The sequence below is a fragment of the Argopecten irradians genome, chromosome 7 (assembly GCF_041381155.1).
Source record: "Argopecten irradians isolate NY chromosome 7, Ai_NY, whole genome shotgun sequence".
In the NCBI taxonomy this organism is placed as follows: domain Eukaryota; kingdom Metazoa; phylum Mollusca; class Bivalvia; order Pectinida; family Pectinidae; genus Argopecten; species Argopecten irradians.
Genome location: NC_091140.1, coordinates 28,794,713 through 28,812,432, shown reverse-complemented (window position 1 = coordinate 28,812,432; position 17,720 = coordinate 28,794,713). Strand labels below are relative to the sequence as shown.

The window sequence follows — 17,720 nt, the reverse complement described above, 5'->3', positions numbered from 1 at the left end:
ATGTTGAACGCTAAGCAGAGGTCTATAAGATTTCAATATAAACTCCACAACTTAAAACCAATATTAGTGACTATCTATATACGCGACACACCGTATCGATGGGAGGCACGAGTCAATAAATTGTCATGCTTTGTTAAATTGTGTTTCTTTGATATTTAATATTTACTAAACACAATGTATCATATTCACTATGTGTTGTTGATCCAAAGATTTAACTTGACAATTTCCACAGTGATCATGTCAGCATATCGAACCGACTACCGCTTCGTCATGGAAACATCCTTTTTTGGGGATGTGGATGTGGCGCAGTGGTAGAAGGCGCAGGTATGTTTGGGTAGGCGATTGGGTGCCGTAGATCGTGAGTTCAAGGCCCGGAAAGGGCACGAGTCAAAAAATTCTCATGCTTTGTTAAATTGTGTTTCTTTGATATTTGACTGTCTATATACATATATTGCTTTATTATATTCTTTTTTAGAGAGACGTTGCTCAGTATAGTGGATGTAAACAAACTGGATTGCGATGATTTTGTCTCCATATTTGGTAACGTCGTCGAGCATTGTTCTCTGTGCGCTGCCGCTGTGTGGCAGCACCGTCCATTCAGGAATGTTCATCACCTACATCAGCTCGTGTGTGACTTCCTAGACAATCTTCCTGATGACGGTAGGTCATATTAGGGTATATTATAAAAAGTTATGTAAAAAGCAGAAAACACGTTGATGATAGGAGGAATGTTTTATAAAAAGAAGTGTAGATGCATGTAATACGAAAATTGTTTTTATCATCAGAACTATAGAAGATAAGAGATGGTTGATACTATCATAAATGGTCAACAAAACTAAGACTGGAATCTGATTTATTATTTCACACATTAATAATTCATTTTCTAATTAATTTTATACTACAATGAAGAAGAAAAAAATCCGAGGATGACAAGAAAACCCGACGTTATCATGACGTCACAATAGAGGCGTCGACGTTGCTTATTGACGTTATCCATTGGAAAATCAATGGAATCGCACTTTTAAACGTACATTTATTTTGTGTTATCAAGTATTCTGATAAATTAATTAAAGTAAAAGCGATGTACAAAGAATGAACAGTTCGTAAGTTATGCTACGGAAAAACGTGACTGTATTTTCAGGTCAGCGAGGAGTAATACGCTTGTTTCAGGATATTGCTGGAAAGATTTCAAGGGGTTTATCAGCCGAGTCCCAAAAAGAACAGAAGGTTGCAGGTATTACTGATTTAACAAAGGAAGAAAAGAAAACACTGCAAATGAGAAATAATAATTACAGGAACAAGTTTGGTTTTCCTTTTGTTATATGTGCCCGCAAAAACAAAAAGGATACCATTTTGGAGGGACTAAAATGTCGAATAGAAAATGACATCACTGAAGTAAGGAACGGAATCCAGCAAGTGCAACAGATCGCTTTGTTGGGACTGTTAGATATTGTGGAGGAGTGATCTCATGGGACAAAATATTCAGATGACTAAACATTCAAAGGCAATGTTATTTACCTGTAAATATATTCTACGTAGTTGGCGATGGGCTAAAACGATAATTTTTCGCTATCACCATGGTAATGGTAAAGGTATCTCTCTCCTTGCTAATAATTAGATGTTATGAATTATATAGTATGGTATGTAGTGTAAATCTAATGTTCGCCAGGGTTAAGGGATTTTGCCAATACAAATGGCTAGACATTATGCCAATATAGTTTGACGCTCAGTGACAGTAAACCGATACTATTTCATTCAACACGACTGAGAAACTATACTAAGGAGTTATCTCCCTTACACTGCTATACTATGCATTGCTTATTTTGCAAAATGTATAATTCAAAATAAATCTTCTTTAATTCAATAATTCAAACTTTAATAATCCCTTTGTTTCTTTGTAAGTCATAAATTGTTTGTATACATTTTCTGACTAGGTTTTGATTCTTCAATAAAATATATTAAACCAATATGAAAAATATCAACTACAGTATATTTTTATTCATAGACTCGAGTCAACTGACTGGTACACATTTAAACGCTACTTAATCTCTTAAATCTGACTTCACTTTCAACAGATGAATTTAAAAATCAAGCATTGATATTATTCTTACGACAAAGGATATCGAAACTAATGTAATCAAAACATGCTTGCATACAATCTGATTAAAACACAGATCCTTATAACCACTACGTTCAATTCTCTTATCCAACGTAGTGATAAAAAGGATCTGTATTTTAATCAGATTGGCTTGCATAACGGTTATATAGATACTACATGGTTAGTATCTATATTACAAGGCTTACTTTGGTGCTGGAGACGAAAATCCGAGAAAAAAAACTCGGATTACAATACGTGTACAAAAATGAATTTTGTATTGGTGAGAGACTTAAAAATGCGGAGACATGGAAATTCCCCAAATAAAAAATTATTTATAATACAGACCGTTGCTATGAGCCAAGAAAAAGACCGTCATAGAAGGGTTTTGATATCGTCAAAATTGACGTCATGCATGTGGACGTGACGTCGTGTTTCGGCGAAATTGGATGATGTTAAAATCCCCGGAAGGTTAAGTTTCGGTGTCAAGTTTGAAAAGTTACGTCATATATGGAACAAATTCACGCGAATCGTGTTGACGGATAAATGATTTCGTATTGACTGATAAAGCACAAGTTTATCCGGCAGTAAATATTGGTCAGTATATATGGCAACTGCAGGTTACAATATTTCATATAATATAGCGTCACTAGCATTTAAAACTATTGGACTAGACTCATTCGGCCACAGAAAAGAATAAATTTGAAATACAAAATACATTTTGATGCAGCCTTACTTTTGGCCTCATGTTGAGTGCTCGCCCCTGTGATGTATGCTTTGGGTTCTGTCCTCTGGCCGAGACGATAATATGACCGGATGGGGTTTGTTGCTTGTTGTCTTCGGCAGCATGCTTCAGTGATACAGCACTATAATTCAATTTTGCTTGTTACGAGCATTTTCATTGGCTTAAAGATTTACTTTATCGGCCCACAAAGGAAAAAATGGCGTCGCCGTGTGGGACGTTGCTTCTGATTGGCTGAGATGACGGCGTTTTCTTTGTTTTTTGAATAATTAACGTCCTGTTAACAGCTATGGTCATATAAGGACGTCCTCCCATGTATGCGGTGTGTTGCGTGTATGTTGTGCGAGGTGCGTGTTTGGGAGACTGCGGTATATGCATGTTGTGTCTTCTTGTATAGTGGAACTGTTGCCCATTTTATAGTGCTATATCACTGAAGCATGCCGCCGAAGACACCAAGCAACACACCCCACCCGGTCACATTATACTGACAACGGGCGAACCAGTCGTCCAACTCCCTGTATGCTGAGCGCTAAGCAGAAGCAGAAACTACCACTTTTATAGACTTTGGTGTGTCTCGGCCAGGGAATGATTTCATGGACAAAAGTGAATTTTGAGTATTGAAGAGATTATCTTTAGTAAATTGAATTTAAGGATTAATTTGAATAGATTTTTTTATGTTATGAAGATATAACATAAAAATCTGAGTGTACTCTCATCATATTTAGAGTACACTCAGATTTTTGTGTTATACATGTATATCCATAACATAAAAAATATGTTCAAGTTAATCCTTAAAGAAAAAGGTAAAGAGGTCCACTGTACAAGAAGACACAACACGAACATAACGCGTATCCCCAAACATGCACCTTGCACTTCATATAAACTACACAGCGCATACATGGAAGGCCGTCCGTACATGACCCTGGCTGTTTTAATAGGACGTTAATTAATCAAGCAAACAAACATGACCCTTGCTGTTAAGAGAACGTTAATTTGATATAACAAACAAATATTAAGCCTATTGAATCAATCGACTATCCACCACAAAAGTTTCGGTTGGTTGATATGCTCAACATAGAACTTTTGTTATGGTGAAGAAGTGAGTGAAAATTATTCTCTTTTCCTGTTATATTCCTTGCCAGGGAAATATCTAATTACTACCGATAATTAAGTTAGTCAAACCATTGAGCAAAATGAGGTCACGTGTAATTGACTTCCTGGTTCCAATTTGAAATAACTTGAATAATTAAAAAAAAAAAAAAAAAAACATAAGTCCGTGATTACCCAATAATGAAAAAATGGCTTATGACAATGCAACAATTAAAATTCTTAATGACTTGAATTTTGCAAATGCAAGTTTACATAACCATCCCAATGTTCTAGTTTGTTTCTAGAGTTAGCGGTTCAGTTGAACGTTCAGGCGTATCTACATTTCACAGTTTCAGATTTCAGATTGTGTTGCGTGTATGTGTACGAGGTGCGTATTTTAGGAGACTGAGGTATATTCGTGTTGTGTCTGCTTGTATAGTGGAACTATTGACCTTTTATAGAGCTATATCACTAAAGCATGCCAACGAAGACACCAAGCAACACACCCCACCCGGTCACATTAAACTGACAACAGGCAAATCCGTTATGCTAACCGCTAAGCAGGAGTAGAAACTACCACTTTTATAGACTTTGGTGGTATCAGCCAGGGCATAGAACCCAGAGCCTTCCTCACAAGGGCGAGCGCTCAACCAAAGGCCAAAAGTGAGGTGGTGTCCAGGGGAGACGCTAGGAAGAACAAAGTAATCCTAAATTTAGTCGCCTTTTACGATCATGCAAAGGGGCAGCAGTTCTAACGCCCTACCGGCAGCGCCGACATACATCATACACTTCATAACGCAACACACCGTATATATGGGAGGACGTTCTTACATGACGCTGGCTGTTAATAAGACTGTCGTGAATTATTATTGTGATTATGACGTCATAGTCAATGGTCTGACGTATCGTCATCTCGTAAGTCAGTTCAAATAAAGATGTCAAGGAAGATGAAGGTGTCGTAATCTATCAACATAACATTGGTGCCGTGACAAACGTAAAGAATGAAGTTACAGAAGCTAAAGAACATAAGAACTGGCAACAAGCGGGCCATAACACGACTGCTAGGAAAATTAGAGGATTTTAAATCAAATGATGACTTTACCGGAATCAACACAGCCTTGACATCGGTACAAGAAAAGAAGGCAAACATCCAGAAAATCAATGAACAGATACCCTAATTGAAGAAGACGACATTGCCGATGAATTCGAAAACTCAGATAAGTATATATTTGAAGTTGATTGTGAAATCGCTGAAATTCTCAAATACATTGACCAGTTAAACATACCAGTTTCGCACCACGCTCAGAATGAAATTTCACAGCCGCTAAATGTCAACGCACAGAACTTTGCCCCCAGAATTAATACAAACTTAAGCGGACACCAGCTTTCTTCAAGTTCAAGTGTATCTTCTCAATTTCATAAACTTCCTAAGCTGAGTCTCCCGATTTTTGATTGGGATATGTTACAGTGGAAAACATTCTGGGAATCGCTTCAGTCAACGATTCATTTCAATACTTGTTTGACAGACATTCAAAAATTTAGTTATCTAAAAGCGCAATTACATGGCCAACCGTCACAGTGCATTGAAGGTCTTCCTGTCACGAACAATAGCTATTTACAAGCTATAGACATTCTCTTGAAAAGGTTTGGACAGACCCACAAAGTTACAAACGCATACATGGAACATTTGATAAATATCCCTGCCCCGCGATTTAACGCAAGTAGTCTCAGATCATTTCACGTTAAGATGGAGTCGTACATCAGAGGTTTAGAGTCTTTAGGACAGTGTGAGGAATCATTTGGGTCTCTCCTTACACCAATAATCAAGAACAAACTACCGCCCAACGTAAGACAGAATATCACTACAGATAACGGAGGCGATAATTGGAGTTGAAATCCTTGCGCGAGGCTATCGGGAAGGAAATATGCATTTTGGAAGCCGGAGAAAATGAACCGGAAGTTATACCTACGGCAACTTTTGTAACCGGAACCTCAGACAACAAGAGGACAAAAGGAAAGACACAAGGTATACCGAATACAAGCGCCAATACTAGAAAGCCGTGTTTGTTTTGCCGGGAGATGCACTCACCTAACCAATGTACAAACATTACCGATTACAAAGCACGCATAGACATTGTGAAGTCCAAGAACGTTTGTTTAACCCTTAGGCTGCCACAGGGCCGATTTGGGCCGATCGGATTTTTACGTTGACTGCCACAGGGCCGATTTGGGCCGATGTGCTTTTTAACGAATTTTGACGTCACGTTTTGCATTGTTAACGACGTCATCAATATATGTGTAATGTCCCTGCACCGACATGAGAAGTGCTGGAAAATTGCATATGTGATGACACAAATTTAAAGTTACCTTACTCCGAAACCGTTCAACTTATTTTCACGAAACTTTGTGTATATGTTAGGCTGGTGTCATAGTTGTACCTTTTGCTATCCGGAACCTTCTACTTTTGTTATGTTATCTGTTACTATAAAAAACAAAATTAACAAATTACAGTTTATTGTAACTCCAAAACGGTTCAACGTAGATGCACGAACATGTTTATATACTGTGTATATAGACTCTAAATTTCGCGGATGCATATAAAGTTTCACGATTTACTGTTGGAAAAATATTTGCGGGGACTTATCTTTGCGAATCATCTATGTCACATTTGAAAGCGTCATTCAAAAGACATATAATATATGAAAACCATGATTTTGTTATTTTTTTCGAAGTAAAATAAATTTCGCAAATTTTGATGGGTCCGCGAATTTAGCAAAATTAAAATCTCCGTGTATATTAGAAACTACATGTATATATACATTATATTAGGCTAGTGCTTAAGTTTTGATTATTGCTATTAAACATTTATATAAATAATGTTTATGTTACATCGGAAACTTATTCAAAACGCTAAATTACCGATCACTTCATTTTCTGAGTTTTAGTTATATAGCTCCCTTAATTGTTCGACTGATCTCCATGTTATAGCTATGACATCGTATATGGACATATATGTAATAGAATTACTAATTTTGGCAACATCCATTTTGTTGGAAAGAAATAAAGAGTAAAGACATGGTGAAGCATAGTTTTTAGCAAATTACTAGATATCATATTTGTCGGTCACCTTCTAGTGGTCCCGTGTATATACAGATGTACGTACCTAGCGAAGTTATTTTAGGTAGAAATACTGTAACCCAGATTTCGATTTTAATTGAAGATGTGTTGTTACAGCACATCAAGAGTGTGATGAAATATTGATTATTAAACCTATATATACATACATGTATATTAAGGAAATAAAGGAAGTGCTTGATAGTTGAGTGTGTGTGTGTGTGTGTGTGTGTGTGTGTGTGTGTGTGTGTGTGTGTGTGTGTGTGTGTGTGTGTGTGTGTGTGTGTGTGTGTGTGTGTGTGTGTGTGTGTGTGTGTGTGTGTGTGTGTGTGTGTGTTGTGTGTGTGTGTGTGTGGCGTAACATGTACTCATATTGGGATTTTAAAAGAAGTGCGTCATCCGTCGAACGTTGTTCAGTCCGGAAACCTTAAAACAATTTAAACCCATATCTATCACCAGATCTCACATTTTACATTTAATCTTAAAGTCCCATTTCCTTTCGAAACAAAAATGATTTTTTTTTCTAAAAACCAATTATAACATAATAAGGATTATATCGATGACCTAAGATGAGATTACAACACCAAACAAATGTGAAATCATTTGTGTAATCCATGTTAACAGTGAAGATTAATTTCGCTGTTTTTCGTCTGGCGCAGTAATAGTCAACTAACACACGGTAATTAGGACGACGGTGGGAAACATAAGACGACCCGTGTTATGAAAATTAACATTTGATTTATCTTTAATTAAATTGCTTGAAATGTGATTATAAGTGAATTACTAACTGTAAGCTAATAACTTTTGCGACTCTACAAAATATTCCAAAATTGTTTTGCATTCCGATTTTGAAAATAAAAAGCCGTTTCAGAAAGGTAGCGGGCCTTTATGTTGCTTCCAAAGTGTTGTTATTGGTAGAGTTAGCCATGTCGGCTATGCAGAGCGACAACGCGACAACGCGACACACTGTGGCAACAAAATGGGACATATTATTTCTGTAACATTGGCGTGCGATTTTTGTCGCCTTGTAGTTAGTGACAAGTAATAGTGAAAGTGATACAGAGAAAAAACGATTTCTTGTCAAGTGAATTTATAAACTATTTAAATACTAAACGCATATTGTATTATCGCTCAATATCAAATAAAATTTGCACTTCGCGGAAAAAAAATCGATGAATATTATCAATTTTTAGTGCATCCGTACGTTTGATGGCAGCGCAAACTTTTTCACTGCGAACACGTTATTTACCAATAAGCTGAGCTACTAGGTAATTATGTCAGCTTTCCATAGAGGTATGACATGTCATGTGGAATGCGCGACGTGTCTTTATTCAGTCGTTTTAATTGACGCAGATACCGTCTTTTTAAGACTCTTGACGTCGAGGTCGTGGTGAGATGATAGGTGTATGCAAAACTGTTGACGTCATAGATACATGACGTCATAATGGGAGGGTTTGAAATGCCAGCAGAGAATCATGGCAATTCAGAAAATCAGAGCAATTCCTGTGGCAGCGAAATGGTTAAACTGTTTTGGTTCGCATAAAGTGAGTAACTGTCATTCCAAATTCAAGTGTAGAAAATGCGGGAAAAGACATCACACTAGTATATGTAATGACCAGATTCCACAATCGTGGAATCCTAAGGTATATGTATCGGAAGGAAATAATGGTGCTGACAAGGAGGAGAAAACCGCAGCGCTTCACTCAACAACGATTACATCTCATTTTGAGGTTTTATTAAAGACCGCTATAGCCCCAGTATGGCCGGAATTTCAACACGCTACAGCAAGCATTCTTTTAGACGAAGGAGCACAGAATTCTTTCATGACCGAGGATTTAGCCAAATAACTGAATATCGAGACTACTGGAACTATTAACATGAAAATAGCTGCTTTTGGGGGAAGTGAAGGTCAGATACGTCATCTAAAAACTGCACGCATATACATTGAATCTGTCAGCGGAGAGAGAATCCCGATGGAGGTAGTAATCTTACCAAAGATAGCCGCGCCAATAGAGATGAAAGCCCCGGATTAACGCTGCAAAGTTGCCTTATTTACGAGGATTACAGCTAGCTCACGCTGTGACACATCATGAGAAATTCAACATAAACCTTCTAATTGGAGCAGACTACTATTGGTCAATAGTACAGAACAAAGTGATTCGTGGGAGTGGACCGACAGCTGTCAAGTCCAAATTAAGATATCTGTTATCCGGTCCAATCATCACACACAAAAACTCAACAACTGTTGCATCTTCGATGGGATTCATGAATACTGCGGTCATAAACATTTTGATAAACCACAAATCCGAGGAAGCTGACTTAAAAAAGTTTTGAAAAATTTAATCTCTTGGAGTAAAGGATACACCAGACACCTCTACTAGTTCTACGAGTTACATGGAAGAATATCAGAATACTTCCATATCCTTCAATAACAACAGATATACTGCTAAGTTGCCCTGGCGTGAGGACCACCAAGAACTTCCGACAAATGAATTTGTCACAAGAAACAGAACGATTAATGTCGTAAAACGACTCGCTCTTCGAGAACCACTAAAAAGGCAACATCCTATTGAAGATGTATGGAGATATCATATACTGTTACCAAGGACGTGATAAATCAAACAAAAATCAATCTGACCAAGAAAAGAGAGGATTCATAGAGAAAGTTTCGGATGACAACATCAAATCAGGGGACAAAATACATTACATAACCACACCACCCTGTGAAAAAAGACTCGACAACTACACCAATCAGGATCGTTTACGATTGCAGTTGCCATCAAGATTCAGAATCTTCAAGTTTAAACGGCTGTCTACTGTCCACTCCTCCTAAACTTAATGACATTACAGGACTCATCGCGAAATTTCGAGTGAAGAAATATGGAATATCTAGACATTGAAAAGACATTCCTTAACGTAAACCTTGATGAAGGAGACAGAGATGTGACAAGATTTTTCTGGCTTCGTGATCCATCAGATAGTCCATTGATAACCTACAGATTCAAAGCGGTTACTCTTCGACGCCACGTGTTCTCCATTCATTTTAAACGCGACACTTCTGAAACATTTCAACGGCAGTCAGACAGAATTGTCAATGATCTACAAAGAAATCTATATGTAGATACTTTCATCCGTGAACACTGAACAGGAAGCTTTACACTACTTCCGCGGTTCAAGAGATTTGCTGAGACAAGCTGGATTCAATCTGAGGTCTTGGTCATCAAACAGTAAAGACTTACGGAAGGCAGCCGAGAATGAGAATGTACATGACACCGACAATGTTGTTAAGATACTTGGAATGAGATGGAATCCGGTGTCGGACACTATCGCTTTCGCCGAGAAAGCAAGAGCGGATATCGACAACCTGTTAGCCACAAAACGTGAAGTTTTGAAACAATCAGCACCAATTTATGACCCATTAGGCATACTTGGACCAGTCACCATTCGCGCAAAATTACTGATGCAGAGACTTTGGAAGGATGGACTCTCATTGGATGAAAAACTATCAGAAGAAGTAAAAACTTCATGGATAGATATTTTTGGTAGATACAGCACTCGTTACCGCGAAAACTTCGATTCCCAGAAAGTATTTTGTCGAATCCGACAATACGATAAATGATTCTACAATGCACGTCTTCGTAGACGCAAGTCAAAAAGCATATGGAGCTTGCGCATACATTGTCAATCATACTGAAGCATCTTTCGTAATGGCCAAGAATCGAGTTGCTCCTATAAAGGGAATGACATTACCACAACTAGAGTTGATGGCTGCAGTATTAGGAGCTCGCTTGGGGCGAGATTTACTGGATGAATTAGAACTTGAACGTGTTGTATATTGGAGTGACAGTCAAATAGTCATACATTGGCTATCGTCGGAGAAACAGCAAAACAAATTCATAAAAAACAGAAGGAAAGAAATCAACGATTTAACTGGATCCAAACACTGGCGATATGTTCCTACGCATTGTAATTCGGCAGATTTACAAACCAGGGGCATATCTGCTGAAGAATTTCAAGACAACAGACTATGGTTTCATGGACCACCTTGGATAACCCAACCCCAGAGTTGGCCTGTATGGAAAGAATGCGACACAGCTGTGTTGTCAGCCATTGAGGACACTGGGAATGAGAATTGTTCTGAAACTGCAAAGGACAAAGGAATGGAACCCACGAGCAACATGGCGGACATAGTCCAGATAGAAAGATTTAATTCATATCTTAAACTTTTACGCGTCACAGCATATGTCGTCCGATTTGTTAACAACTTACTTAAACGTGAGGACAAGGGAAAATGACAGCAGGAGAGCTTCAACGTGCCGCAAACATGTGGATTCGCGACATCCAACACAACATATATTCTACGGAACTGGAATGTTTGCGATCGAGGACCCAACACCATTTGATTCGACAGCTCAAGCTTTACATAGATCCTGGCAACATGCTACGATGTGGAGGGCGTATTAACAACGCACCAATTTCTACAGACGCAAAGTTCCCGTTGCTGTTACCAGGGAAACATAAATTCACACATCTCCTCATACAAGACACTCACCAAAGAAACTGCCATGCTGGTACAGGAACAGTTATCACTCTATTAAGGCAAAGAGTATGGATCCCTGCAGCTCGACAGATAATTAGGTCTGTTTTACGGAAATGCGTTTCATGTAAAAAAAAAGTATCCGGGAAACCATATTTGGCTGAAGCTCCACCTCTTTTACCAAAAGATAGGATGCTGGACAGTGAACCCTTCTCTGTTACTGGAGTTGACTTTACAGGAGAACTACACGTGAAATAGCAAACGGAAGAGATAAAAAAGGTGTACATTTGCCTTTTTACGTGCGGTCCATTTAGAGATAGTACCTGACTTAACCGAAGAATCGTTTCTTCGAGCTTTTTGCCGATTTATCAGCCGAAAGTCCTTACCTAAAATTATGATGTCAGATAATGGTACTACATTCGTTTCTGCGGTGGAGAATATTCGACGACTAAGTCAATCTGTTGCCGTAACTGTCGCACTTTGCCAAGCAGGGACTGTATGGAAATTTATACCTAAGCGAGCATGGGTATGGTGGATATTGGGAAAGACTGATTGGGATAACCAAGGATTGCATAAAGAAAGTACTCGGACGCGCATATGTGACGATGGAATTATTATCGACAATAACAACAGAGGTTGAGGCTATTCTTAACGACCGGCCATTAACATATATTTCATCAGATGTCAACGATCCAGATCCACTCTGCCAATCACATTTGTTGTATGGAAGAAAGCTTAAAGGACTACCGTATCCCGATGAAAGCAGTTCTAATGGGGATGAAATTATAGAGGACGTTTCCCATGATCAACTTTTAAAACGATTTTTAAGAAAGCAACAACTTATCGAACATTTCTGGCATAGATGGAAACAAGAATATGTCGCTTCATTGCGTGAATATTACAAAAAGTCCGGACATACTACACAAACGATCAAAGAGGGAGACGTTGTTCAAATTCATGATAATTCGGCAAGAGGTAAATGGAAATAAGCAATTGTCAAAATAACTTATAAATATCGTATACAAAAAACTTAATTATCTAGTGAGCATAACAAACACAACGCGAAGCACTTCATTGTACGCTTTTTAATGGACATTGTTTTATCAATAACTTTGTGTAAATTTATACTATAAATATTCTTTTTATGTGTTATTATATCTAATAACTTTCCGCGGCACCGAGGATGTCGTGAATTATTATTGTGATTATGACGTCATAGTCAATGGTCTGACGTGACATCATCTCGTAAGTCAGTTCAAATAAAGATGTCAAGGAAGATGAAGGTGTCGTAATCTATCAACATAACAAAGACGTTTGAGCAAACAAATAAACAAACGTTTACTTGTCATTTACATTCTCAAATACGTTTTGAAGCATTCAACAAAACAGATTTTAGTGTGTCATAATAATCAACAACGTGACAGGTCGACGTTTTTACAGTATTACTCTAATTGTACCTAACAAATTCATCGTTAAATTGTTTGATTAAAATTCTTGGAGTCCTTGAAGAGCAAATACATATACATGAAGGTGTTCATATTTTGATTTCACATTCGTCTAGGACCTTTGCAAGACCTTTCAACTTAGTCTACCTTACTATATTCAAGAAGAATATGCTCAATTATAGTTTCCTGAGGAACGGCCAATGTATATCCTGAACCTTTACATTCGGTGTGAACATTTACCGAGAGAAGGTTATAATTATAAAGAACATTTCGAACAAAGTGGATCTTTCACTCCGTTGGAAAATATAACGTGCACCGCTGATTTTCACATTACATCACCTATAATAATAAACCTCCGTTTTTACATATATCAAGGATCTATTTAAAACATCTACGTATCTTGATGACGCTGGCATGTATGCGGAGAAGACGAAATATAGTTACTATCAGACTCTTGAATTTCAACACATACAATGCGAGAGCTACTGCACACAATTTCCTGAACATTTTCTTTGTTAAGAACACAATCATTCCTTCGAATTTTGCTTTTATAGCGGAATGGGTATATCTCAGGTACAGGTTTTACTATACTTGAGTATCCACAATGAGTAATAAGTATCGAAAAATGACAGGTTATATTTCTCTTATCCAGTGTTCAGACAAACCACTAACTACACTATTATAATCATTTAGGGCATTTTAGGAGGTACGGCGTACCTGCCATTACACATTTTATGTTCCAAAACATATTGTTCATGTTCGTTGATAAAAACATTCTTTGAAAGACACGGACGAACAGATAGGCCTTCCGGCCAGAAGGATGGGTCTTGTAGTTTGTTGTGTGCGTCACCAACCACCTTTAACTGAGCCTAGGCAGTTCGTTTCCAGCTCCTCTCGAAAACGAGAAAAAATAATTATATAGTAACGCGTTTCTCTTCGAGGAAATGGTGCATACCATTTTCAGAGTTTTTAGGTCACCTGAGACGAAGTCTCAAGTGATCTATTCTAATCGCCTTTTGTCCGTCGTCATCCGTTGTGCGTCGTAGTGCCTCAATTTACATTGTCGATTTCTCCAGAACTGCTGAAGCAATTTCAATGAAATTTTGCACATAACTTATAAGGCATAAGGCCAATCCAAATTGTGAAAACAGGAATCAAATAGGCTAAACTAGACTTCTTGTTAATAACGAAGAGGTCTAGAGACTTGATATTGGACTTGTAGCATGATGCGGATCAAGCGACCTGGTATTGTGCCAATAGTCAGATGACCGTTAAGACCCATAGGCCCCTTGTTAAGTTCACATATTTGTTTCGCCATGTCTAATTTGCTCTGTTGTAGTTCCTGAATTTCGGATACAAGTGCTGCAACAGATTTTTGAGCGATGTATTGGCACTGGCGTTCTTGTCAAGTGTAAAGCGAATACTAATATCTTCATTCCCTTTGTTAGTTCGTTGATATGTGTTCTATAGATTTTATCTCCTTGTAGTATCTTTTAGATTTCTCTTCATCATCTCTATTGACTTTGTCAGGAAAATAGCAGCTGTAGATTACATGATGCAAATATAGCATATAGGAAGGCATTTCAATCATCTCAAATACGCCTATTATACTATTAGGTACATTGAACACAACGAAACATATTTACCTCTTAAATAAAACATTTAAAAAAAATATTCCCACTATGTTCAGATGACATTATAACATTGAATATGTACATTGGTATCAATTGGAACGTCCCATATATGCCATTACATGTTATAATCTACAGCCGCCATTTTCCTGACAAGTTCAAAAAGACTCGAATCCTGTCAAACCATCGCTGCTACTACATACTACACTTTTAAACATAATGGCATGGTTGTTTGGTGACGGAAATATGTACTGAACCCTGTGATCTTGCAGAACTGAAATGTATTTGCATATTTTGCCAGGATTTACAAACTATACAACAATCTACGAGTTAACAAAATATCTTAAGTTAGGACGGATGCATAGACACTTTATATCAACTACGTTATGTTCAAGTACACCAAAAACGTGATATATAGGCATACAAAACATCACTTTTAAATAAGGTCGTAAACATTAAGATACCTCGCAAAACAGGCATCAATAAAATAGCTTTCATTGGGGGTTAGATGGGGTCTAGGTCAAAATCTGAACACACAAGTGATATATAAAGATGTTCGGTTTCTTGTTTGTAATGGTTGACTGCAGGGCGCAGAGATAATGGTGACGTTATCTCTGCTTATTATACTTTTAACTTTTAAACGGGGTCTTAAACCATAATGTGGTATACACAGGGGAATCCATATTGAAAATTCGTGGTTATACACGGCTCGTTCACCGACAGTTTAAATCTGTATCATTTTCAGTAAGTGCAAAGTAATCGTTCCTTAGTACACCTGTACGTAGTACAATGTTTTGTAATCAAAAGCGCACCTCACGAAGGTGTCCATATGTGTATGAGCGTTGTAGTGACGGTGTGTGAACACACAAACACACAAAGAAACTGTCAATAATAAATTATAACATAATCTTTTATTCTTTTATAATTTGTGTTAGACACTAGGATCATATTTATACAATATACACAATTATATATATATGTGTGTATATTTTACTAAGAATAAGATAATTTCAATGAATAAAACGTGTTAGAAATCACGATGAAAACACAAAGGTTAACTGGCTCTCACTAACAGGGCGGCATGATTTGCCCACGTTTGTTCAACCATTTGTATTCACATAGTTATTTTGAACAAACTGTAAAATTTTGATTACCCCCCCCCCCCCCCATAACGAAATTAGGACCGATTTCAATGGAACTTGGCAGTGTTGTTGGGGACCATGTGTAGATGTGCATGTAGGTTTTTGTTTGTCGAAATGTTGGTTGCCATGGTAACCAGGTCACTACACACAGGTTAATTTTGTCCACACAACTTATCTTACACTACTGGGCCATTTTCAATGAAACTTGGCAGTATTGTTTTAGACCATGACCATGTGTAGATGTGCATGTAGGTTTTTGTTTGTCGAAATGTTGGTTGCCATGGTAACCAGGTCACTACACACAGGTTAATTTTGTCCACACAACTTATCTTACACTACTGGGCCATTTTCAATGAAACTTGGCAGTATTGTTTTAGACCATGTCCATGTGTAGATGTGCATGTAGGTTTTCGTTTTTCGATATTTTGGTTACCATTGTAACAAAGTCACTTTACACAGGTTTTAAAATTTGTCTTAACAATTCACCTAAACTTCTGGATCGATTTTAATGATAAATAGCAGTATTGTTGAGAACCATTTTAGGATGTGCATTCAGATTTTTTTTGTCCTCGTGGTAACCATGTCACGATACGCATGTTAAAAACTGTGTCCCAACAACTCCACATAAACTACTGGATCATTTTCAATGAAACTTGACAGTAATTGTTTGGGATAATGTGGGAACGGGTACGCAGGTTTTCGTTAGTCAAAAGTTTAGTTGCCATAGTAACTAGGTCAATAAACACAGGTTAAAATTTGTCAGGACAACATGTTAATTTCCTGTGACCATGATATTTTTTTTAAGAACAAGTAAGACACCTCTAATAAGAGGTAAGGGACATTAGTCAGCCATCGGCATACAGTTTAAGTCATTTAAAGGATTAAATATTTCAAAATATTATTTGTTCAAAATAATCATGTTTTCCAACCAAAACAGCAAACAAAACAAACAAGAACGACAACTTTGATGTTACCTGTATTAATGTCGTTTGCCTATATCTAAAAAGTTCAATTGGTACTTAACATTATTTATAAACCAAGGTTATAAAATTTTTAAAAGGTTTAGTTTAGCACACATGAACTGGATAGGTCATGTAATGATAATCACCGAGCCTGATGTGTTTGCAATATCACCGCTATACAAGAAGACACAGCATGAATATACCGCAGTCTCCCAAAACACGCATCTCGCACAACATACACGCAACACACCGCATACATGGGAGGCCGTCCTTACATGACCATAGCTGTTAATAGGACGTTAATTAAACAAACAAAAATATCTAGGAACAGGAAATTTAATGTTTTTGTTTTTTTTTAAATGTTGTCTATATAAAGATCTATCTCCATATAACGACGCTATAATCCATTTTTACTTATTTCGTTGTCTGTTATTAGTGCTGGTACATAACCGACACGTGAAAAGCATCGCATGTACACATACATTGATTCGATATTAGCATGTTATAACATATGCGTTGCATATAACTACATGTAATTAACGCTTTATATCAAAATGCAACTTTTAAAACTTCAGTTGGAAGAACCTCTCAAAGCATAGTACGGTCATCTATATTTCATATTACGGTCATCTGGTTTTGACAACACGTTGTATATTACGGTCATCTCGGAGATATTTTTCCTAGCGTCTATTGCATTAAAAGTATACACTTTCAGTGTAAACCGATATGATTTTCAGATACAGCACGTTAAAACTCTTCCTTCGAAGAACAATGGAAAACATTCAACGTCATCTTAAACCATCAAAATCAGCCGAAAACCGCAACTTAGCGATTTCGCCGGCATCCATCTTTGAGATGACCGTAACATATGATGACTGTAATATATATTACGGTCACCAGTGTGTTTACAGTGATCACTGAGGCATGCAACCGAACTAAGACAACAAGCAACACACCCCCACC

At 37.4% G+C, this 17,720-nt stretch overlaps 3 protein-coding genes across 3 annotated transcripts; all 3 read left to right on the top strand.

The window, feature by feature from the left end:
• The first annotated feature begins 292 nt into the window (after window positions 1-292).
• Window positions 293-1,966, top strand: LOC138327126 (2-oxo-4-hydroxy-4-carboxy-5-ureidoimidazoline decarboxylase-like). Its single transcript, XM_069273110.1, has 3 exons — window positions 293-324; window positions 476-660; window positions 1,142-1,966. Exons 1-3 carry the CDS (start codon window positions 293-295, stop codon window positions 1,462-1,464), a joined length of 540 nt encoding a protein of 179 aa, XP_069129211.1. The 3' UTR covers window positions 1,465-1,966.
• Window positions 1,967-10,747: 8,781 nt separating this feature from the next.
• On the top strand, window positions 10,748-11,335 carry LOC138327125 (uncharacterized). The gene has a single exon (XM_069273109.1). It carries the CDS (start codon window positions 10,748-10,750, stop codon window positions 11,333-11,335), a length of 588 nt encoding a protein of 195 aa, XP_069129210.1.
• On the top strand, window positions 11,332-11,835 carry LOC138327124 (uncharacterized). Its single transcript, XM_069273108.1, has one exon. The coding sequence runs from the start codon at window positions 11,332-11,334 to the stop codon at window positions 11,833-11,835; it is 504 nt and encodes a 167-aa protein (XP_069129209.1).
• The last annotated feature ends 5,885 nt before the right edge of the window (window positions 11,836-17,720 follow it).